This window comes from Gossypium raimondii, chromosome 2 (assembly GCF_025698545.1).
Source record: "Gossypium raimondii isolate GPD5lz chromosome 2, ASM2569854v1, whole genome shotgun sequence".
NCBI classification, from domain to species: Eukaryota; Viridiplantae; Streptophyta; class Magnoliopsida; order Malvales; family Malvaceae; genus Gossypium; species Gossypium raimondii.
In genome coordinates, this window is record NC_068566.1 from 2769715 (window position 1) to 2794812 (window position 25098).

General features: G+C 32.9%; 3 protein-coding genes across 3 annotated transcripts; 2 read left to right on the forward strand and 1 right to left on the reverse strand.

Moving 5' to 3' along the window:
- Positions 1-2255: 2255 nt before the first annotated feature.
- Positions 2256-2896, forward strand: LOC105789456 (uncharacterized). The gene is made up of 2 exons (XM_012616832.1): positions 2256-2383; positions 2560-2896. Exons 1-2 carry the CDS (start codon positions 2256-2258, stop codon positions 2894-2896), a joined length of 465 nt encoding a protein of 154 aa, XP_012472286.1.
- Positions 2897-13321: 10425 nt separating this feature from the next.
- LOC105787693 (uncharacterized) lies at positions 13322-16726 on the forward strand. Its single transcript, XM_012614211.1, has 3 exons — positions 13322-14010; positions 14760-14947; positions 15862-16726. The coding sequence occupies exons 1-3, from the start codon at positions 13389-13391 to the stop codon at positions 16540-16542; spliced, it is 1491 nt and encodes a 496-aa protein (XP_012469665.1). The 5' UTR covers positions 13322-13388; the 3' UTR covers positions 16543-16726.
- Positions 16727-17085: 359 nt separating this feature from the next.
- Positions 17086-21287, reverse strand: LOC105787694 (ACT domain-containing protein ACR1-like). The gene is given in 8 exon segments (XM_052624814.1): positions 17086-17184; positions 17187-17529; positions 17617-17721; positions 17792-18436; positions 19008-19075; positions 19176-19290; positions 20133-20178; positions 20775-21287. Coding segments are annotated over 8 exon segments (1425 nt in total). The 5' UTR covers positions 20846-21287; the 3' UTR covers positions 17086-17152.
- Between the last annotated feature and the right edge of the window lie 3811 nt (positions 21288-25098).

Sequence of the window (25098 nt, forward strand, 5' to 3'; positions counted from 1 at the left end):
TACAATAAATTTTCAGGCTATGCAGATTGTGATGGCAAATCTGTGGCACCCCTTGGGGGAAGTTTCCATTGCAGATGTGGGTGTGAAAAGGTTTGTCTTTCAATTCTATTGTGAAATGGATTTTAATAGGGTGGTGAAGGGCGCTCCCTGGACTTTTAACAATCATTTACTTGTTTTTCATCACTTAAAACAAGGCGAAGATCCTCTGGAAGTGGATTTGTTATATACAGAGTTCTAGGTTCAAATTTATAATCTGCCACATGGTTTCTTTACGGAAGCTATTGCTAAACAATTTGGAGATTTTATTGGAGTTTTCATGGATTACGATGTCAAAGCAATCACGACGGGTTTAAGAAATTACATGCGGATTAGAGTTAAAGTTGATATCCGGAAAAGTTTGAAGAGAAGAAAGAAACTTATTGTGGCAAAAAAAGAGTTCTTTGTTATTTTCAAATATGAAAGGCTGTCAACATTTTGTTTTTTGTGTGGCAAACTCAGACATAGTGAGAATTGTTGTCATATACGAATGGTGACAGGGAGAAAGGAGCTCCCTCTTAAATGGGATATCTCGCTCAAAGCTTCTCCATGTAAGGCAGCAACGGGAAGCAGTGTTTGGTTAAGGGAACCAACTGAAATTTAGTGAGGGTATCAGGGAATTCCTAAAAATGAGGAAGGTAAACAAGGAAAGAATTTGGTGGAGTTAAACCTGATGAGGAATAATGGAGTGAATCTGGGGCTGAATTTATATGGAAAGTCAAAATAGATTTTGAATGAGGAGTTGGTTTCGATGGAGTTTGGGTCTACTGAAGAGGATCGACCCATTACTGGCGGAGAGGGGAAAAAGATGCCTAGACCCAATAATGTTCTAAATGCCTCTACCACTGATGAAATGATGTGGAGGAATGGTTTAGAGGAAGATGATAATCAAACCAATCAAACGGCTGAACCTGCAGGGCAGGTCAGGTCAGCCGAGCATTATGAAAATATTAAGTTGGAACGTCCGTGGGCTAGGGAACCCACGGTCCGTTCGGAGAATTCAACATGTATTGAAAAAGTACTGTCCCCAAGTTTTTTTCTTTATGGAGACAAAAGTAGAGAGATCGAGAATGGAAAGGATAAGAAGGAAGTTTGGTTATGTGAATAGGGTGGATATTTCGGCCCGAGGGTCATGAGGAGGTCTTTCTTTGAGTTGGCGTAGTTCGGTGGATGTTACCGTATCAAGTTTCTTGAAGAATCACATTGATGCAGTTCTTGTTAATAGTGATGGGACCATAAAATGGAGACTAACGGGGTTTTACGGTATACCGAATTATCGGTGGAGGGATGTTTCTTGGGACCTGCTAAAGCGGCTGAGTACGAACAATGGATTGGCTTGGGTTGTTATAAGGAACTTTAATGAGATTTTATTCAGTTTTGAAAAACAAGGAGGTCGATTGAGGCAAGCAAGGCAGATGAAGGCTTTTCGGTTAGCTTTAGAAGATTGCGAGTTGGTGGATATAGGGTATAGTGGTCGATGGTACACGTGAGAAAGGGGGAATTTTGAGGCAAATAATATAAGAGAGCGGCTTGATAGGGGAGTGGCTAATTTGGCCTGGACTGAGATGTTTCCATTTTACAGGCTCCTTCACATTGACAATTCAATTTCTGATCATTTCCCTTTGTTGTTAGATACGGAATTCTCGACAAGCCATGGTATTTCTTCAAATTCAGGGTGCTTATTTCGTTTTGAAGCTGCTTGGCTGTTAGTAGATTCTTGTCATGAGCAGGTTAAATTTTTATGGGATTCCAACAAAAATGCGTCAATGCCTGAAAGATTAACACTAGTGGGTGAGGGGTTACGAAGATGGGCTAGCCATTTAAAGAAGGAGAAGGGTGCGACTATGAAAAAGCTATCAGACCATTTAAATAAATTGTCTGAGGAAGATCCTTCAGATGATATTATTGAGGCTATGATTAAGACTAAATTAGAGCTGAATCTCGAGATCGATAAGGAAGAGCTCTATTAGGAGCAAAGGGCTAGATCGAATTGGTTAAGGTATGGGGATCGAAACACTAATTTTTTCCACAAATTTGCTTCGAGCAGACATCGTAAAAACAAGATTACTGGGCTGAAGGATGAAAATGGGTCCATTAAGGATACGGACGAAGATCTTATGCGTATTGCTACCAATTATTTTAAAGGATTGTTTGCTAGTGAGGGAAGTAAAGGAGCTCAAAATTTTTTTGAAGGGGTCCAAAAAACGATAACAAATGAGATGAATAGGATGTTACTGGGCACTTTCCAAGATGATGAAGTTAGGATGGTGATTAAAGAGATGGGGGAAATAAAGCTTCGGGTTTCGATGGCTTCCATGCGGCGTTCTTTCAAAGATTCTGGGCGATTGTAGGCAAGGATGTTACAAATTTCTGTCTTAAAGTGCTTAATAGAGAGCTACAGCTGAACGAGGTTAATTTGACAACGATTGTTTTAATCCCCAAAGTCCCAACACCAGATTGTATGACAGACTTTCGGCCCATAAGCTTGCTATATAAGATTATAGCGAAAGTTATTGCTAATAGATTTAATAGGGTGTTGGATGTTTGTATTGATGAAGCTCAAGGAGCGTTTGTCCCTGGTCGGCTTATTACAGATAATGTCCTTGCGGCTTATGAAATTCTACTCACTTTCAAGAATAGAAGGAAAGGGAAGAAGGGTTTTTTTACTTTAAAGCTTGACATGAGTAAAGCATACGACAGAGTCGAGTGGGGGTTTGTTACAGGTGTGATGAGGAGTATGGGGTTTGATGAAAAATGGGTGGAGTTAATAAATCACTGTATCTCCTCGGTCTCTTATGTTGTTACGATCAATGGAAGGTTGAATGAGCTTTTTCAACCGAAACAGGGTCTCAGACAATAGGATCCGTTGAGTCCCTATTTGTTTCTTATTTGTTCCGAGGGTTTTTCAACATTACTTAAACTAGCCAAGAGGGATGGACTTATTCAGAGAGCGTGTGTTTGTCGAGGAGGCCCGAAGGTAACTCATTTGTTTTTTGGGAATGATAGCATTATCTTTGGAGAAGTAAATGAGGATGGCTGCAGGATAATGAAAAGATTTCTTGATGACTATGAGAAAGCGTCAGGTCAGAAGATTAATTTGGACAAATCTCAAATTTTCTTTAGTTCTAATTGTTTTGAATAAATTAGAGATCTTTTGACAAATTATTTGGGTGTTAGGGCTGTCACGAGTATGGAAAAGTATTTGAGTCTGCCTACAATAGTGGGGAGAAAGAAGAAGGAGGCTTTCCAAAGACTTTGTGATAGTCTGAGAACAAGAGTTAATGGGTGGGGGAGTCGCATGTTGTCTCAAGGGGGCAAAGAAGTTTTCATCAAAGCTGTGTTATAGGCCATACTGATTTTTTCAATGTCTTGTTTTTTTTTCCAAAGTCATTGTGTGCTGAAATGGAAAAGATTATGAATCGGTTTTGGTAGGGTAAGGGAGGTAATAGGCATGGCTTGCACTGGTCCTGCTGGACTGATTTATGTCAGGCTAAAGAGAATGGAGGTCTAAACTTTCGCGATATAAGGAAATTTAACATCGCTTTATTAGCTAAACAAGGATGGCCGTTAATCACTAAGCCAGATTTGTTGTTAGCTAGATTTTTTAAAGCGAGATACTATCCACATTCAAGTTTTTGGGAAGCTAGTCTTGGAACTTACCCTTCGTATACTTGGCAAAGTATATATGCGGCTCAGGGTTTGTTGGAGCAATGGATAGGTTGGAGAGTAGGTACAAGAGAAAGGATATCCATTTGGAATGATTGTTGGCTGCCGTAAAAGTTTGGTAACAAGGTTAATACTTGTCCTATTAACGAGTTGGTCCAAACAGTGGATCAGTTAATTGACGAGGAAAGATGGGTTTGGAAAGAAGAGATGATTACCAGTATTTTTTCAGTTGAAGATGCGGAGGCAATCAAATGTGTCCCTTTATCCAAAGCTGTACGTGAAGACTGCCTGGTGTGGCGCAAGGAAAAATAGGTCAATATTTTGTCCGTAGTAGATATAAAGAGCTCATGTCTCGAAATGAATACTCAGAAATTTCACATAATATACAATCGATTTACAAAAGATTGTGGTCTCTGTTTATACCTTCAAACATTAAGATAACGGTGTGGAGAGCGCTATGAGGTTTCCTCCCAACAGGCCAGACACTTTATAATAGGAGGATCCAACATAATGCAATCTGTTCATGGTGTAATGCTGATTCAGAAACGTTCCTACATATGGTAGCAAATTGTAATTGTAATAGCCTGATTCTGAGCCTAGTCGGAACAGTGGTTTCGGGACCACAAATCCGACGAGGGAAAATATGATTGTCATTATATTTTTATGGTCAACGATTTCACGAAAGAATTTCGTGAAAATTTCGTTCGAAAATTTCGACGTTTGGGCACTTAATTTAGTCAAAAGGACTAAATTGTAAAAAGTGAAAAAGTTGAGTTCTACATGTTAGAAGTGTCTAATTGTTATGAAATTATAAATTGGGGGTCCTTATATGGTAATTAGACCATTAGTTATTGATTGACAAAAATAGACTTAAGAAATGGGTGAAATAGATTTTTTTTAAATGGGGGCATTTTAGTCATTTGGAAATAAAAAGAATAAAAAGGGAAAAAGATGACAAAAATCATCATCTTCTCCATAGCTTGCTGCCAAATTTAGAAGGGCTCCATAACTAGAGTTTCTTCACTTTCTCAAGCTCATAGTAAGTGCATCCTAGCTCCGTTTTTAATGTTTTTCGCATTTTTGAAATCCTCGTAGCTTGGTTCAGCTTATTTTATCAATAATTCATGTTAGGGTTCATATTTGGAAAAATACCCATAGGTGAAATATGTTTATTTTGCTGTTTTATGGTAGAATATGAAGTTAGAAATTATGTTAAACAACTTTTGCTAAGCGATTTTAAACGAAAACGGGTAAATTGACATAATCGGTAAAAATAATTAATGTTCAAAAGTGTGTGTTAGAGTGAGAATTTGATGTTGCCATAGAAGGGAAAAATGTTTAGTATGTCATAAAACATAAGAATAAGAGATGAAGTTTAATTTCCGAGTCTAGGGACAAAAGTATAAATATGCAAAAGTTTGGGGCGAAATTGTAATTTTTCAAATATTTGGGTGGAGGACTATTTTAATAAATGTGAACATTAAATGAGTTAAATTTTCTATTATAGATCAAGAAAGACGAGAAGACTACCTCAAACGGGGAAAAGAGAAGATAGTAGAGTAAATTGCAAAATTACGATATTTTGCACCGAGGTAAGTAAACATGTGAATTAATGCATTGTTTTGATATTATTTAATATTTTTTGAGATTTAATTGAACATAAAATAATTAATTGACGAAGATCCTAAAAATGTGGTTAAGTTGGGAAAGGTGGTAAAGTGTTGAAAAACACGGTTTTCAGTTGAACACTAGGAATAGGCCGGAGTACATTGAATATAAAGGGGGTTGCTAAGTGCTGATTCCCCCAAGGGGTTGCTAAGTGTTGATTCCTCGATTCATTGGCGGTTGCTAAGTGTTGATTCCACCGTATTTTAAATGTGAAGGGGGTTGCTAAGTGCTAATTCCCCCAAGGGGTTGCTAAGTGTTGATTCCCCGAATCATTGGTGGTTGCTAAGTGCTGATCCCACCGTATCTTAAATGTGAAAGGGGTTGCTAAGTGCTAATTCCCCGATTCATTGGCAGTTGCTAAATGCTGATTCCACCGTATTTTTGAATGTGAAAAGAGGTTGCTAAATGCTGATTCCCTGAATCATTGGTGGTTGCTAAGTGCTGAATCCACCGATAACGGATAACATTCCGAGTGTTCAAAGGGAAAATTGGAAAGGTGAATATTTATATATGGTGGACAAGGTTATGTGAGGAATATCGGGTTTGATACTTAATCAACCCATGTGTAAGGTGAAAGGAAATACCAAAACTTCAAAAGAGCAAATTTAAATATAAAACTGTTTTGTCTAACAACAGTTGGGCAACTTTGAAAAATCACCATAAATGGTGAAAAATGAATTAGAGGCTAAATAATATATGAAATTGAATCTGAATGAGTCTATTTTCATATAAAAGGAACAAGGCAAGCAAAGGAGTTGTATATTTGGGGACATTTAAATTTTATTAAGACAGGGTTGGATTGATTTCGAAATCCCCTATTCCAACTTTGGAAAATCACCAAAAATTGTACAAAAATAATTATGGCTTTAAATTTACATGCTTGAATTAATTAATGAGTCTATTTTTAATATAAATAAATGAGAACATTATTTGAATTTTTTACAGGGAGATAAGTAAATTTTATTAAGAAGATGTCAGAACTGCCGGGCAGTGAAATAGGGGAATATTTAGAGAATAAAATGTACTAATTGGCTAAGCTAAAAATTTTGAAAATTTTATTGTAGAAAGTTATATGAGTCTAGTTTTGGAGAAAATTTACAGAACTTAATTTGAAGCCCTGTAGCTCCAGATAAAAATAAATTGGTGACTATGACGCAGAAAAATAGCTTGCTGGAAGTTGAGCAAATAATGAAATTTTTGTGTGGTTAAAATTATGTTACTTTGTAATCGTGTGAGAAATTTATTTATTTGTCATGTGTTTACTTACTAAGCTATATGTTTGCTCTTCTTTATTTTCCCTTCATTATAGTGACATCGATCAGCGCAGAAATTGGACGAAGTCAGAACATCACCCACACTATCATCAACTTTTGGGTATTTTGGCAATCAACAGTTTTGAAACATGGTATGTATAGATGACTTTATGTAATGTGGTATAAATATGTATATATATAGTATTGTTCGGTTTAATATGTTGGTGTTTATTAATGGATAAATTATGTCTGAACATATAACTGTAATTGGTTGGAAATATTGAAGTTGTTTGAAATTGTCTTTGGAAATTTGCAGGGGGTTTTATGTAAAAATAAGCAGAAATGCTGCCGAAATTTTAAAAAAAAAACTATAAGTATTTGAGTTCTAGTAATACCTCATACTCTGTTTCGGTAAGGAACACGGGTAAGGGGTGTTACAGTAATCAAGTCAAAAGCATCTCGGAAACAATAGGTATTACCTGGCCTAATAATTTGAGTTTGGTGACTTTTTGGGACTTGTTTTATTACCTGGTATAGGACAGAGAGGAGAGGGTCTGGGAAAAGGTCGTTATTGCGGTTTGGGCAATCTAGTGGGCTCGTAATAGACAAATTATGGAAGGCAAAGTAGTAACCAGACATGAGACAACAGCAAAAATTATAAGTATGCATGCTGAGATCGAAGTGTTGAAAGAGAAATTACCTTCTGTTAGAGAGGTGGATATAGACCGATGGAAACCCCCACAAGCTTCGTGGGTAAAATTAAACTTTGATGCGGCCTACAAAGCTAAATCAAATAAGTCATGTTCGGGGTTTATCATTAGAAATGAGAAAGGAGAAGTAATGGGCAGTGGAATTACCCTTCATTCCAACATCTTGGATGTGGGTTTGGCTGAAGTTACAACTTGTTATCAAGGTCTCCTCTTTGCCAAAGAAACGGGTTTCGTAAAAGTAGAGGTTGAAGGGGATACGCAGGTAATAATTGAGAAAATCAATCAGGAAGAAAATGGTAGAGCAGATCCGGATTCGGTTATAGCAGATATCAAAGCATTTGAAAGGTTTTTTCATTAGATTAGCTTTAAACATGTTAGAAGGGAGGCTAATCGAGTGGCACATTTCATTGCTAGAGAGGGTTACAGTAGAACAGAAAATACCTTTTGGATGGAAGACATTCCGGCGGTGGCGAAAGAGTTGGTGGTCGCTGAGGAGACGAGTAATATTTTTGTAAACGACTGAAGGTTTTGTTCAAGGGTGTTTGGACTGGGCTGATGAATTCATTGATGGCCATGCTTTAGTCACTAGAGGATTTCCATGGTGGTCTGGAGCTTTTTTTTTCTACCAGGTTTCCATTTTATTTTTCTTTTTCCTTTTTTCTTTTGTTGTTTTTTCAGATGTTTATGGTTTCTTAAACTGTTTTGATTGGGTTTTGTTTTGTTTTAATGGATATCACAGTTTTTTATCAAAAAAAAAGTGTTGGCAATTAATTAAATTGATTATTTAGGCTATGCTAAGTATATGGACCATATCTAGCCCATTATTGAATGGATTGAATCTTTGAAAACTTAGCAGCTAAGAATCCTTGTTTATCTTATTCATTATTATTGTATTGTATTCAACTTATAATATGGTTGCTTTATAGGGATTGTGATAGATTTTCTTATGTAAGCAAGTTTTGATAAACTAATTTATAGAATGAAGAGACTTATATAAGTTTATGTATGGAGAGAATTGAGCACTTAATCTGTTTCTAAGTGAGGAGCCTTATTTTATGAGTGCATATTGATAGTAAAACCTTTGTGTTGTGGTTTTACTTACTGAATTCACAAGGGAGAATTTAGTGGTGATAGTATTGAGTCTTCAAAGTATAAGAGTGAGGGAAATTATCACAGGGTGTTATTAAGTAGGTTCACTTTGTGTAATTGTTGAAGAAAGTGGATATTTCTCACTTAGTTAGGCTCCGCAAATGTAGGGAAACCAATTTGCTTAAACAAACTTCTTATGTTATGTTTATTTACTATTTATCGTTTGGTGCTTGAAGAAGTGCCCATCATCTCAGGCATCAATTCGATTATGCAGCTTCTTTTTTTAGTAATGCCTTTTTTGCTAACAATACACATTTAAAGAAATAAATACATCAATTTAGTTTTATATTTAATAAATATAGTTATATGTGTATGAAATGTATAAACATAAAATGATATTATATCAGTCATTGTGTTAATAATTTGTGAGAACTAGATTAATCAATTTTTTATGCACACAAGTACAACAAATCGAAGTTCATGTATACAATTATAAATTAGACTGAATATAATTTTGAGATTTAACTCATATATATATTCAACGATTGAAATTTTTTAAATAAAATAAATAATTGAAAAAATATTCTTACTTCAAACTTGACATATATGATCTACATGAATGAAATATGAAATTCAACAAATGCTCCATTCACGGTTAGTGTAATACCCAAAAAATTTTACAAGAAAATATAATCTTTGATATAATAAAATAAGGAAATAAAGCGACAAAAAGGGGAAATTTTGGAGTATGTCAACATTGGGAAGTATATTATGACATATTAGTTCAAGAAAGGATTAAATCGCAAAAGTGAGAAAAGTTTTGTTGCCCAAGAGTAAATACTAAAAAATTGAGGGGTTAAAGTGTAAATATGAAAAAGTTGAAGGACCAATGGTGTAAATATTTTAAGGGCGGAATGATCTAGAAACTAAGGAAAATAGATGGATTAGGACCAAATTGAAAAAGGTGAAGAATTTTGAGAGACTAAATCGCAATTTTACCAAATTAAGTGATGACTCAAGGATCAAATTTTAAAAGATCATAAAGGGCAAAATAGTCAATTAGAAGAGAGAGAAATCTAGAAGATAATGATGATGTTGGAGATATTTTATATTAAATAAATAAATATTAGTTTATTAGTATTTTAATTTGATTTTTAAATGATATTTTATTATTATTTTATTTAGTATATATATAAGAAAAGGAAGATGAAGAAGCATGCAACCCACCATTTTTCCATGCACCAACGTGAGAAAAAGAGAGAGAAAGAAAGTTTTACTTTCTTTACAATTTGGTCCTTCCACCAAAAATTCACCATTTTCATCTAGAAATCAAAAGAATTTCCATAGCCACCAAGAGAGAAAATTGATAAGGAGACTATTGGGAGCTAGAATATCAAGTTAGATTCAAGAAATAAAGGCTGGAGGAGAGAGAAAATCAAGTTAAAGATTGAAATCAATAGAGCAAGGTGAGAACATTAAGATTTCAATATATTTTTAAGTTTGATATTATTGAAAAAGTAGGGAATTGATGTTAATGTAGGGATTTATTATATAAGGTTCTATGTTCTTGATATGTTAGTGAAGGGAAACAAGAGGAATTGATAGAAAATATTGTAGAGAAAGGAAAGGAGGGTGTTATAAATTTGATTATCAACATCTTGCACTAAAACAGTTTTGGACAGCTGCAGTAGGTTAACTTTTAAAAATCACCATAAATTGTGGAAATTGAATTAGAGAGTGAATATGATATGAAATGAAATTTTAATGAGTCTATTTTTACATAAAAGAAACAGAGAAAGTAAAAGAGTTGTATATTTTGAGATATTTGAATTTTAGTAAGGCAGGGTCAGATTGATTTTGAAATCCCCTGTTCTAAATTTGATAAATCATTATAAATTGTAAAGAAATAATTGTGATTTTTAATTTATATGATTAAATTACTTGATGAGTCTAGTTTCAAGAGAAACAAACTAAACTACCATCAGAATTTTGTACTAAGAGATATTTGATTTTTAGTGAAAAGAGGTAAAAAAACTGCAGGCACTGAAACAGGGGAATCTTTAAAGAATAAAATGTACCAATTGGCTAAACTAAAAATTATTAAAATTTTATGGTAAAAATATATATGAGTCTAGTTTCAGGAAAAATTAATGGTGCATAATTTGGAGTTCTGTAGCTCCAGATAAAAATAATTTAGTGATACTGACTCGGATAGACAGCTTGAAATATACTTAAGGGTGAATAATGAAACTTTAGAAAATGTTATTTCTAAGAGTATTAAGTACATTAAGGATGTGGAATGGAGTGGAGAAGGAGGGAAAATATATGTGAATATTCTGATAATATGAGTTTATTTTAAAAATAGCTAATTTACATGTTTTAGGTTCAAGGACTAAATTGGATAAAAGTAAAATTTTTAGGGTAATTTCGTAAAAATGGAAAAAATGACGAAATTTCAAGAATTGAATAGTTTTATTGTCTAAATTAATAAATTGAATGAAATTATTAATTTAGATCAAGATCGCGTGGAAAGTCGAGGGAAATGGAAAATTTCCAAAATGCCCCTGTATCATGGTATTTCTACAATTTAGCCTAGTAAGTTTGTATTACTGTAATTCAAATCTAATTATTATTAATTATTGTGTTTTAATTGAAATACATGGTAATTAAATGTAAATTGCTAGTGATATGATTTGAATTGTGAGCATGAGAAATTGTGAACTGAATGAAATGGAAATGAAGCATTGAATTGCATGGGTACGTATAGGGTCTCGTAGGCCCTATTTATTATGAATATAATATTTTAAGGATATATTGTGAAGAATTATAAAAGCATGTTAAAAAAAAATTGAAAGTTTTAATTTAAATGAAATTTTATAACTCGGTTAAATACGTTTACAAGTGTATGTGTTCTAGTAATGCCTCATCCCCTATTTCGGCGTCGAATACGGGTAAAGGGTGTTACAGTTCGTGTTGGGTTGATTATTTATTTATGTCAAATTATAAAATAAAATTTTAAACATTAAAAATTTAAACTATACTCTAAATTCCTATACACTTCGTATATTTGGAATTTGCTCTCTACTTTTACTTTCAAGAATTTAGCTCATCTACTTTTTAAATTTAAAAATCTGCTTTCAAATTATATGTAACCACAAAAAATGTCGAAAAATTAAATATCAAATTTAATTATATTATTAATATATTATTTTAATTTTTAAATATGTAAATATTAATATAAAATATTATAATATTCAATATTATTAAACATACGTATTTAATTATTTATATTTAATAATATAATAAATTATTAATAAAATTAATAACATATATTATTTTAATAAATATTTAATATTACAATTTTATTTTAATAAAATAAATTTTAGCATTAATAGTTTTAAAATTTAAATAATATTCTTAATATATTATTAAAACTATTAATAATAAATGTTTTATAGAATATGAATATTTTAATTATATAAATACGAGTCTTTGTTTAATTCATGCTTAGCTTCACTTTCAATTATAATGTATCACTATTCATTCTCGTATATGTAATTTAAATAAAACTTTTATTAGGCGTTATTTATTTTAAATTTTTATATGATATTATTATAAAATATTATCAAATTAGATATTTTTATTAAGTTTATATAAGATGTTTATTATTATAAAATATTTTCCTAATATAAAATAAATTTTGATTTTTAAAAGGAAATGCTAGTATAATATTTTGTACGAAACATATTTATGTTGTATTTGTTTCACTAAGAACGATTTTTAAAAAATGGTTTCAGGAAAATTTCAAAACATTGAAAAATATTTTACGTAAAATCATTCAAATACTAGAAAACATCAACTTTTCTAGAAAATCAAATCATTTTTCAAAAATCAATTTCCGAAAGCTGTTTTCAGCAAAACAAATGTAGCCTAAGTTTTGCTATTTCGAAAATTTAATGTGACAAACATATTATCACATGTGTAATATCATATCAGCTTGTTATTTCCACATATCCCTCACTAAAAATACAGTTAATGGATTAACGACGGTCATTTGTGTTAAGAAAGAAATTTCAAAATTCGAAAATTATAAGGACTTACAATGTTCCAATTGGAATGTATGAACAAAATTTACAACTGTAAGCATTGTACAAGACCAGTAATAAAATTTAACCGAACAAATTGAACTAGTATTATTTGGGTTAAAACTAAAATTTAAAAATTTTAAAAATATAAAGACTAAAATTAACCAATTCGAAAAATACATATACAATTTATCAAATTAAAGCATGAAAAACTTTCATAAAGTTTAATCATTCGTATTATTCTATTGAATGTGATTGAAAGATGTATTGTCTTCAGATGTCTTATGTGATAAGCCTTCAGAGCATTAGTTGAGTCACGAAAATTTTAGAAGATATACTTTTGAATGTGATTGAAAGATGTATTGTCTTCATAAGAATTAACCATTATAATCTTATAATTAGACCTTAATTTAATGGTGTGTTAATCCTTCATTGTATTTGATAAGGGATTGCCTCTTGTTTATTTCGTGTGTAAGGTATTTATCCATGATGTAAACGTAAATTATCAAAATAAAATTTAAATTATGATTTAAAAATATTTTAATAATATTAATCCTTTTTAATACCAAAAATAAAACACTAAGGAGAAAAAAAACTATAATCCCCAAAATTTTCTATAAGGAAGAATCGACCAAATTAGATTATATAGTTCTAGAAATATGGTACAGGGATACACCGCCAGTACCCGTAAGCGTACCCAAACGCTGCCGTTTAGGTCCCGTAAAGGACCTAATACGCTGTCGTTTATGGCTCATATTGTCACCTCCGTCTATTATAGTCTTTTTAAACAAACATTTTCAAATATACAATACAAAGTATAATTATTATAAACTTAAGAACAGGAAAAAAAAAAAAAAAGAAAAAAAGGAAAGGGAAAAAGAATGTCGTGGTTAGCTAGATCGATTGCTAACTCGCTCAAGCTTGACGACGACGACGATGACGATCGGACCAATGCGGCGGTGGATCCGAAACCCGAATCCGATCCGAATCCTAACCAAGCCTCTCCTCATTCCCATTCATCATCGGATCCAAACACTCCACGTGGCGTCAAAGAAGACCTATCCGAGCTTACCAAAACCCTATCTCGTCAATTCTGGGGTGTTGCTTCCTTCCTCGCTCCGCCTCCTCCGGAATCATCGGAGCAACAGCCCGATCACGCGGCTGAGAAGGAGGAAAACTCTCTCCGGCCGCCGCCGTCTTCTGATGATACGGATGAGTTGTCGGATGAGGCATTGATAGCGGGAATCCGTAGCGATTTATCTGAGATCGGTGGGAGATTCAAGACTGGAATCTCGAAGCTGTCTAATAATATTAATGTCTCGGAGTTCTCTAAGATCGCTTCGAATTTCCTTCAGTTTGGATCCGAAGGTGAGGGTGTTGAAACATACGAGAGTGGAATCGCTGTCGGTGTGACCGAAGAAGTGGTCGCGTTCGCTAGGGATCTCGCGATGCATCCAGAGACTTGGCTTGATTTTCCGGTGCCCGATGATGATGGTTTTGATGGTAATTTACTTGATTTCTTATTTTGTACACTAATGTGCTTAAATTAAATCAAATTAAATAATGTGCTTAAATTAAATTAGCTCACTTCTTGTTCATTCATTGGTACCTTCGACTGTTTTTCTTTTTAATGTGCAATTCCTTTTTGCAAATCTCTGATTCCTTTATTTAGTAATGCATAGTTGATAATTGATTATCGAATGCTATATATCTTTTGAAATCAGTGGACTGGATAATAGAATCAAACTACGTTTTGATACTTTATGGTTGCTACGACGGATCTTTCAATTGCCTTTTGCATTGTGGTTTCTCGATCGGCCGATGTTTGATATCTCTATGAGATTTCACTAACAAACCCTGTACTATCAAAACTGCCCACGTGTCTTATTTTATGCCTTTATGTGTATAATTGTGTATTTATAGGTTATATATAATTATGATGATGAGAATTGCTTTGTCATTCAATGCAATAAATTTATAGGTGAGTGAAATCTTAGGAGCATGAGCTGGTACTTGTTTCTGTTATATTTTGATAATAATTTGCTCTGCTGCTTGGTGATGCTCATGAGTTTTTTGTCATATATTTCGGTGTATTGTTTGAACTTTGAAGCACGTTTAAGGGGATATTTCAGTACCACTACTTTGTGCATATGTTAGATTGGTTTTCCGTAAGGGCTGCTGTACCCTTAGTTCAGAGATGTGGTATGAATCTGGCTAATTTCTCTCATCCTTATATTGTTTTGAAATTTCAGATTTTGACATGTCTGATGAGCAACAAGAACATGCTTTAGCTGTTGAACGTCTTGCACCAAGATTGGCTGCTCTTAGGATTGAACTTTGCCCAGGATATATGAGTGAGGGTTGCTTTTGGAAGATCTATTTTGTACTTCTTCTTCCTCGACTAAATAAACAAGATGCAGAACTTCTGTCTACTTCCCAAGTAAGTTCGTGGGTCCTTTTTCTTCATTGATTTGTCCCACATTTTTGTGGTCCAAGGTGTTGTGTATTATGTTCTTGAGGATTCACTTAAGGAATTTCATCTACAGCAGATATGAAATGAGAATAAAACTAATATTAACAAATTAATTAAATACTGAAAATTCTTAAATGCACTTGGTAATAGAAGCTCATCAAGTTTTATGAATTTCATTTTCATCCTTGAGTGCCATTTTCATCAATTCTCTCTTTTGAAAAAGGAGTGCTAGTGTATAAGTTGGTCTTATCATTCTATTAGGTGCGCATTTCCTTGCAGTGGCTATCTTTGTCTAGGAGCTAGTTTACCATTGAGATTGAAATGTGTTGTGAAAAAGTGCTTTTACAAAGTGTTTTTACAAAGTGTTTTTGAAAAGTTTGATAGTGTTTACCATTGCTGTCAAAAAGTGTTGTTGAGAAGATAAAATATCAATTTTAGACATGATGTTGTGAATATTAAAGATAAAAAGGTAATTTCATTGAAAAACACTTTTCTAAAAGCAAGAAGGGTAAAAATTTTGGCTTTTTGGCTTGGGCTAAAATCCGAATTTAAAATAAAGGTTTGTAAGCTGCTTGTTTATTAACTTTTTTCGTTTAAAATCAAGGTTCGGGTTGAAAAGTGCTTTTCGACCTCAATGGTAAACAAAGCCTAATCATGGTTTCTTTTCAGATCTCTTGTTTGACCTTCTACCAACATTCTCATTTCTTACTCATGTCATTTCCTTGAAATATAACCCAAAAGTTTCTAACTTTTGCAGTGAAAATTTTAATATGGAATGAAGGGAATGATTGCTTGTGCTTTTCTTTGTGATTCACCTTCCTTCGCCCCTCTGTTCCACTTTCCCTTTCTGGATTTCTAACTGTTGATTTTCATGCATGCAGATAGTTGAAGCAAGAGCAATGTTAATGCAAGGGATACAGAACCGATCTAAGGCTAAGATGGAAGAACATTCTGAAAGTGGCACTTCAAATATAAAGGCTGATTTACCACATGAAGAGTTTCTTTCTGTGCCTTCTCCCGCTCAATCTAAGCCAACACCATTTAATGAATCTGGAAATGAAGCAGCCGATACTGCTGTAGCTGTTGAAGTTGCAACAGAAAAGCACCCAGTTCAGACGACTGAGATGCAGGTTGTTGACAAGTCTGTCATTGAGGAAGAGCCAAAGAAAGAAGTCAAACATCAACATTCAACATCTGCTTCCTCTGGAGTTTCTATCGAGAAATTTGAAGATGATGCTGATGACTGGTTAAAAGAGGAAACTTCGGAGGCAGTTGGCACAAGTGCTACCACCATCCCTCTTGGAAATGATGAGGATGTTTCATTCAGTGATCTTGAGGATGACGACGACGACATGCCAATAAACTACAAGAAAGTCACATCTGGTTCTGATTCTTCAGCAAAAGACTCGAGAGAGTGGGTTCAACTCAGCAGGAGCTCTATGGACTCAGTAAAAGACGTTAACTGTGTTGGCAATGAACATTCTGCGTCTGAGCAGGTAAGTACTCGTAACCCTGAAACCAAGGAATCAAATGATTGGCTTGATATCGAAGAAATCATGTGAACGAATAACCTTTGCTATATCTGTATTCTAGATTCGTCTTCTCTATAATCTTGTTAATATTTTGTGTATGATTTCTTCAGTTTGAGCTAATGCTCTGGAAACTATATTCTGTACATAAAGCACTGTTGGAATTGGATAATTACGCGCTGCTGCAATAATATTCATGTAATTTATGTCCAGTAAATTCAGAATCTATCATATAAAAAGTATAGATATCATTAATGTTTGATCAGGAAAGGGATTTAAGTTGGTGTGAATTCTTTAGTCATATTTGTTCAATTTAGTATCGGGTCTGAGTCATTTCGAGTTCAGGTTGTTTTGTGTTTAGAGTTTTTTTTGGCTTGAAGCTTGGGTTTTTGGATCTGGGTCATTATAGGTTTCCATTATTTAGGTTCCCGTCACTTTGGGTTTTGTTCATTTCGAGTTCCAGTTCAAATTGTTTCTAGTTGAGATCAGTTTCAGATGAGTCAGCTCGAGTTTGGATTAAACAAGTTCGGTTTGTGGATTTTTGTTGATATTTTTTTATATATAATGATAGAATAGTTTATGACTGGGAAAAGAAACCCTAATATTTCATAAATAATGAATTATGTACATGATTAGGAACTGTTTATGATTTAATGAACCCAAAATTCTCCGAAATCGCTCAAGCTGAGACCATAACAAATTCCCCAATGAAAACTTAGCCCTTTCTTCCACTTCACCACTACTGTTTCTACTAATACTTGATGAAGATGCTCTAGAGGTCCCATTAGGTGATCTATATACCCTCAAAACAGACCCCCCAATCTCTTGTCTCACCAATTCCACTGTTCTTAGATCTGCTTCATGCCCCGAAGCATCCGTAACGTGGAAAGTTCCGGTCGCTCTCTCCCCTTGTGTCCCGATTTCAACTCGGGTTATTGATAACCCATTTTCACGAAACACCCTCGTCACGTCTGAAAGCAATCCCATCTTGTTTTGTGTGCATATATCAAGCCTCAACCCCTGCATCAAATGAAAAAGATCACTAAAACATACAATTTCAACTACCAAAACCAGACAAGTCTTTTTGTTTTGTTTCAAAACACTAACATGGGATTCTCTTCTTTCTATTGCTGCAATCAAACATTGTGCAAGTTTTTCTCTTTCACTTTGTGTATTCGAACTGAATCCATCTTGTCTCCTTATGAAATATTCCTGAATGCATATAGTTAATAATCAAAACAATGGAAACATCTTTTTAGTTCTTTTGTAAGAGCATATGTACCTGGTCTGCCATGGTACCCTTTGAGCTAATGGCAGCATGGAACACTACGTATTGCATGTCGGTTAAGGCACAAACCGTGTCGAACAAGAGCTTGGTTCTGTCTCTACATCTTATGTTGACCACCAGGTACCCTTTTTCTCTACAAGCTTCTATAGTCACATGCGTATTCGTACACCCATTCCACTGTCTGCAACTTCCATCGCTGCCCTGACATTGCTTGTAGTCTCTATCGGCATACATCAGTTGGTGGAGCCGTCGTTCTGTATGTGTCCTACCAACCGCAGGGGCCGTTAACCTTACGCTCCAACGCTCACCACTCTCATGATGAGCCTCAACTACACTCTTTAGCTTCTCATGTGCTTGTGCCAGCTTTTTCGATGCCATTATTGGTCCCCGCATTAGACCATCTTCGATATGGATTATGCATGCCACTCGAGCATTATGTGTCCATGCAACGGCTGCAGTAACATGACATCTCAATTCATATAATGCCGCTGATATCTCCGACATGAGACCAGGTCGATCCCTGCCGGTCGTTTCCAACGCCGTATGTTCCGTCGAGACATGGCAAGGCTTCACATCTCTTGTCAGACATGTTTGTAATTCCTTTGGAATCTCTCCTCTCCTCCTAGGATCAGTAAGTGCCTATCAATTATCGTTCTCATATTAGAAACCAATTTAAAAACTAATTTTTCGTTCTACAGTAAAATAAATAATAGACATTAGTAAATTTAACTCTCAATATTTACATTTTTTTATCAATTTGACCTTTATTTCTTTTTGAGTTAAATTTAACTATTAACTTAAAAAAATCAAATCACTTTTTGTTAACGGAAAGGCCGAGTAAAACATTAAAATTTTTAATTTTGTTAGGTTGCCCACATAGCGACTCACATGCATTTTATCTTGACATGACATTATTTATTTTATATGTCACATTAATAAATAATTCAAAACTTATAAAAATAAAGTTAAAATAAATTGGAATTCAAAAATATATAGAAAGTAAAAAGAAAACATAAAGTACATGTGGCTTATTAGACAATTTATTACGTTTAAAAATTTAATCTTTTAATAAATATTTTAATTAAAAAATTATTTTGTATTTTTAAGTTAATGATGGGATTTTAAAATATTAAAAGTCAATTTTATTTAAAAAAAAGTAAAAATTAAATTAATAGATATATAAACATTAAGCCTAAAAAATATGAAATACCTGTTGAATGTAAAGAATTAGGGTCTCATCAGTAACTTTGCTCCCTAGGTGGTCTGTCACATGGAACACTGCAAGCCATGTAACATAGGAATTTTGTTTTGGTTAATATGTAACATACGAATTAGGGTAAAATGAAAATCATATTCTATGGTTGATGTATGGACTGACCATCCATGAGCCATCCACCGTCTGATGAAACGTATGATTTGGAGATAACGAGGTCAAGATCAGTCAAAACCTGGACCATCTCTAGCAGAATCCCGTGCCTGTTTGCACTATCCACCTATTTCAACAAAAATATTGTTTTAAATATATAAAAGAAAATTTAAAAATAATTATATAATCATATTTTAAATTTGAATAATTAATAATGCTGACTTTATTTGTAGGGGATGGTTCCAACTAGTAATATTTTATTAATTTCCATATAAACAACTCTATTAATGATTTAGTGCCTAACTACTTACTAACATTAATTAAATTCATCAAAAACTTTAGAATTTTGAATGATTTAAACTTTGATTTGAAAGAGTCTCAATCCAAACTGACGGTTTGGGGTTGTCAATGTTATTCAAGATGGATCTTCAGGAAATTTCAATTCTACACTAATTAAAAAAATACTTTAAATTCTAGAAATGATAAAGCAATGGAAGATTCAACGTCTACTTCAAAAAGAGAACTCAATCGCAGATAATCTTACCAAGTCAGTTCATACTAGAAAACTGAGGGCCTAGTTTATTTGTTTCGTAATTTTATCTTTTCACAAAAGAAAAATTGAATATTAATTTATATAAATGTGTCGAGTTAATTAATTAATTTTAACCATTAAAGACTTATCATCAAGACTTCAACAATATTATAACATGTATACATATTAGGTTAAATCATGGTTTTAAATATTTTAATTAAAATACTAAAATATTTTTATTAAAATGGGTAAAATATAAAGTCAACGTTTTAAATTATAGAAGGAGTAAGTAATGACTAAATTATGTCACTAAATCTCAAAATGAAGAATAATATAAAGGCCGAAACCATAATTTAACATTTAATGTGCATTAAAATTAATTAGTTTTTCTATAAAACATTAATTTGAAGTTGAATTTAAACACTTTTTAGCCTTACCTTTACAAGCGTGCAGTCATGGAAGGCGTCGTTGTCGATGCAAACCCTGACAAACATTAAACCACCGATTTATAATCCATTGGTTTCATTTATTGATCAATCCCAGGGGCCAACAATAAAATTGTTTTAATGTTTCGGAGGAGCAAAATGTAATTTTTTATTTTTATAGTATATATTTTTATAATTTTAAGAGATTAAATTAAATTTATTTTAAAAATTAGAGTAACCTGTACTACGTGGGTTTTTTTTTCTACTTTATTCATTTGTAGGATTTTATTTTATAAATTTTTCTACGTGTAGACTTTTTTACAATTAGACAAATTTATACACATTTAAGAATGTATAACTTTTATACAAATGAAAAAAATGCCAATTTGTATAGATTACACCTTTTTAGAAAAGATGAAATTAATGTAAAAAAAGTTGACATTAGAAATGAAAATTCATATTTGGAAAAAGAAAATATAAAATTACAATAAAACGACTAAATCCGCTAGAAATACGAAGTGCAAGGACTTGATTTAGAATTTAGAAAAATGTAAGGATTTATTCAAAATTTCATTTCCACCAAACCCAAACTAACAATTTCTCTTTCCCATAATTTCATCTCAATTATGAAAGAAATGGAAGTAAAATAAATACCTGGGAGGATGGATTCTATCAAGAAGGGATTGAACTTCAGGGTCAATATAAGGTTGGTAAACATTCTCCATCTTCCTTCTCTATGGAACACGCCTTTCCAAGCTTTTCTGCAATTTTTGCTGCTAAACATCAAACTTATGAAATTCACTATATATATAGTTGGAGCTGTTTATAGAATCTTTAAATCATGAAAATACGAAAGCGGCGGCTGAAGAATTCATAAGCAAGGTGTTGTGTGTGTATGTGTGTTAGCTTGGTTTTAAAGATTAAATGGGGAAATATCTGCAATTTTTATCATGTTTCTTCGTTGAAAAGGAAACAATAAATGGTTCATGGTGTTCATATACATGAATAAATGCAGGAAAACAAGGAAAGGAAATTTTCTACAAGTGGGAAAGAGTAATTTAAAAGAAAAACAGAAGACAAAACTGGGTTCTCAAGTTTGAACTGCAGAAATACAATAATATCCCAAAATCTTCTCAAACAAAACATATGTCCCCCTCTGATTTTTACTATGTATATATACAACAGGTTTTAACCCAAATAAAGAAGAAGAGAAGATTGGTTCATAATAATAATAATAATAATAATAATAATAAATAATATTTTCCATGCAGAAACTTACTTAAAATGGAAAGTCAATACCAAAAACATAAGAAGAAAACCTTGTCTGAACTTTGAAAACAGTGAATTTCTTTTCACTTTTTTCTTTTCTGTTGTTGAAACTGTGTGAAATCAATTTATATATAAAATTGTTGCTTCCATTCATATATATATATATATTGTGTTACTGGTTTACGTAAGACTAGGGCTCTCGATAATGATTAGACACGTACGAGGTTGTAATACACGTGTCACTACAGCAATGCGGCGTTCTTCATCTCCACCGTTCATTCACCACGTTTTACTTAAGAAATAAATACAAGAATTCGTTGGGTGGGAGTTAGAAGGTGATTTAGGTTTTAGCCTTTAAAAGAAAAAAAAATACAACATGAATAAAACAAGCTTTGAACTGCCAAAAATGCAGGAAAGTATTTACCCAGTCAACTAAGTTTGGGTGCTGTTTTGTTGTAAAAAAATTCGTGGGTTTAATCCTGCACTCGGTGTTTGCACTTATTCGGATTTTTGAAATTTAGTCCATCAACTTTTATTTTAAGGAATTTAGCATTCTTGTTAAAATTGAGATTAGACTGATTGATTGAACTAATTGAATCAAGAATTAGTGATTAAATTGTTCGACCATTGAGATAAAATTATTACAAACTATTAAAGAATTGAAACCGAAATAAAAAAACGGATGGTTTAATCTATTATGAATTTTTAATTTTTATGGAATTTTAATTTTAATTTTAGTTATTGCTGAATTAGGAACAGGTAGTCGACAAGTTTAATCAACGATTTGATTTTTACAATATTGGAAATTAGAATCTCTGTTGATTTAATTTAAAATTAAAGTCCAATTGATAATATTGTTAATGTATTTTCGTTAAATTTAAATATGTTGCATTTCAATATTCAAAGGTATGATACAAGAAAGTTTAATTGATAACACATATTCAAATTTAACTGAAGTAAATTAATAGTGCTATTAATTATATTTTAATTTTAAATTAAAAGCCGGGTAACTAAATTACAAAATTTTTAAAGAGTACATGAAGTAGAGGCATAATTAGACCAAAATTCTTGTATTTATTTTTTGATACATCTAAACGTTTCGTTTTTATTTTTTATTTTTTTATGTTTAATTCTTTTTTCTATTTTAGGTTGATTGATGAGTAAGCAAATGATAAGACATTGTGTTTGTGAGATTGAGCTGTTTTCAAGTTATTTGCTGGCTTTAGTTAAGACAATTCTTCACAATTTTTTGCTACAATTGGTCGAGATATAGAGTTGGAAGTGAATCACTTGCATTTGGAGAAAATTTTGACTTTCTTATGGATAACTTTGATGGATTGCCACATATTTCCATCTCATTGGAATTCAACTTTTGAGAATTTTATTTATTTATTGGTTCAACTATATACGATATTCATCGTAATTAAGTTTAATTTTAAGACCTTTATCTTTTCTTTTTCTTTTTTTTTTAAGAAAAAGGGAGATATTAATAGTCATTTTTAGAATTTTTTATTTATTGGCTCTAATTGCTACAATAAAGAGAACCTAGGTTCTAAAGACTAATTAGTGTATAAACATGCCCTATTGAAAGTCATTTCAGTTGCATTAGTGCAAAAATTTTCTTCAAGGGGTTGCCAAAAGTATATAATGCAGAGTTCATCGAAGATCGACAATCTTGTTGGCTTCACGATTCGGGCTTCCCAATTCGCATTGCCTAGCCAAAAGATCTTTAATGTTGCTAGCAATGTTGAGTTCCTTTCTATTTGGAAGGTCCTCTGTCAGGATCTGAACCACCATAATATTTTCCTTTTCGATTAGCTCCTGTCTAACACCTTTGTTCCAAGCAAGCTTCAGTCCTTGGTTCAGTCCCCAAAGTTGTCTTTAGTATTAAAAAAATTTGAAGTAGAGTATTGATACTTAAAACAAAAAGGTAAAGATAGTTATTCAGCTTTGTAATTCTTTTCTTTGGAAATGAGTTGAAGATTTAATAAGTATTAACAAATGAGGTGAACAAGGGAAACATATGAAGAAAAGATAAGGGAAAGAAGGATGAAAGTAGGGAAGAGGTTTCTGTTTTTCTAGAGAGAGCCAATAGATTCAAAAGAGGGAGAATTAGAAAAAAGAAGTTCTATCTGAATTGTTTGTATGACCTTTTTATAGTGGGGGACAAACTTAGCCTTGTGTCCTAAGATTGTTACTGTGGAAGTCTGATTTGATACTCTTGGCAGTGACGATGATGTGACATCCTAAGATGTGACATGTTAAGGTGACAAGAAATCAATTACTTTAGGTCTCCATGTGACCTTCACATAGTTTTAGTGGGGTTATCCCTTTCCAAGTTTTGTCGAGTTGAGGTTCACGAACTAGTCTAGGTTCATATGTGTTCAGCTCTCTATGGATACATGGTCAAGTTCGCGAGGTATGCTATCAGGTCTGCAAAGTCCATTACATAAGGTATAACAATTGCCCCCTAGGTGAGTGAAAGTTATAAAATGATCTTCGCGAGCCTATTAGGAAGTTTATGTTGAGGTGTCATATATTGTATAAGTGTCTTTTTGTTGTATAGGAGTAACTTAATTTCAAATTTTAAATTTTGAATAAGTGAAATGATTAAGTTCATTAAATTTATGGTAGGGTAAATGATTGTTATATGCATGCTCATATATATTTAATGATAAAAATTTGCAGAATGTGTATATTTTTACGACATGTTTATTGGGTTCCCCATGAAACCATCATTATTTTAATATTTGGATACATGTGTCATGTTTCAATTGGAGCAGCTTTCTACGTATAGTTAATCGTGCGCACGTGGGCGTGTGATGATTTACTTAGTTTTGAAGCAGTTAAATGTTTCATTTTTACTTATAATAAGGATAAGAGTGTAGAATTTTATCATCATCCCTTTCATTTTTTACAAATTTATGCAATTTACGTTTTCTATTTTCTAGCCTCTTTCCCTAGTGGCACTGTTTCCATTACATTTCTCTTCTTTATAGTATTTTTATTTTTACTTTTATTGAAATATGGCTTCGAGATTGACTAGTCTTCCAACCAAGAGTGAAGAGTTTGTGTGTTCTACATCATTGAAGAAAATATGGAAACTATTAGCATGTAGAGGAATTACTTGCTTTGATAATTTTAAATACAAATTTGAGATTTTGATGAGGAAACATCAATTGAGTGAGATGCAAAATCGTAAAGGGAAGAACAGTCGATTTTTGCTTTCTCTATACATATTTGAAGCAAGTTTTTATTTACCTCTACACCATTTTTTTGTCGAAATGTTGAGTTCTTATGGAGTTGCTTCTGGGCAATTGATAGGTTCTTCTTGGTGGACCTTGATGGTATATTTTGTTAGATTGGCAGTTACATGTATAAGCTACCTCTGGAAACGTATTTAGAAGGACATAGGTAGTAACTCCTTCTAGTGAAACAAATCAGAAAGGATTCAAAATGTTTACTACTTGGAAGGGAAAGAAAGTCATCGTTGATATTACCACCAACAATTTGCATTTGATGAGGGACAAATATATCAAGATTGAACAAACCTGTGGTGGGGATTTGTCTTTCCCTTTAGCCTGAGTGAAACCCTCCACTGAAATATGTACTTGGGATCCCCGTTCATTAAGCAAAGCAGAGGAAGTCTAGTTAAAAATGTTGCACATAAGTCTGCCAATAAGATACGAGCAAGTTTACAACTTGAGGA

Bases quoted from the DNA above. Each gene is read 5' to 3' on its own strand.
- LOC105789456 (XM_012616832.1), top strand. From the start codon at position 2,256: ATGAATAGGATGTTACTGGGCACTTTCCAAGATGATGAAGTTAGGATG. The intron at 2,384-2,559 runs GTAGGCAAGGAT...TATTGCTAATAG, and splicing joins TTCAAAGATTCTGGGCGATT to ATTTAATAGGGTGTTGGATG.
- LOC105787693 (XM_012614211.1), top strand. From the start codon at position 13,389: ATGTCGTGGTTAGCTAGATCGATTGCTAACTCGCTCAAGCTTGACGAC. The intron at 14,011-14,759 runs GTAATTTACTTG...TTGAAATTTCAG, and splicing joins CGATGATGATGGTTTTGATG to ATTTTGACATGTCTGATGAG. The intron at 14,948-15,861 runs GTAAGTTCGTGG...TCATGCATGCAG, and splicing joins AACTTCTGTCTACTTCCCAA to ATAGTTGAAGCAAGAGCAAT.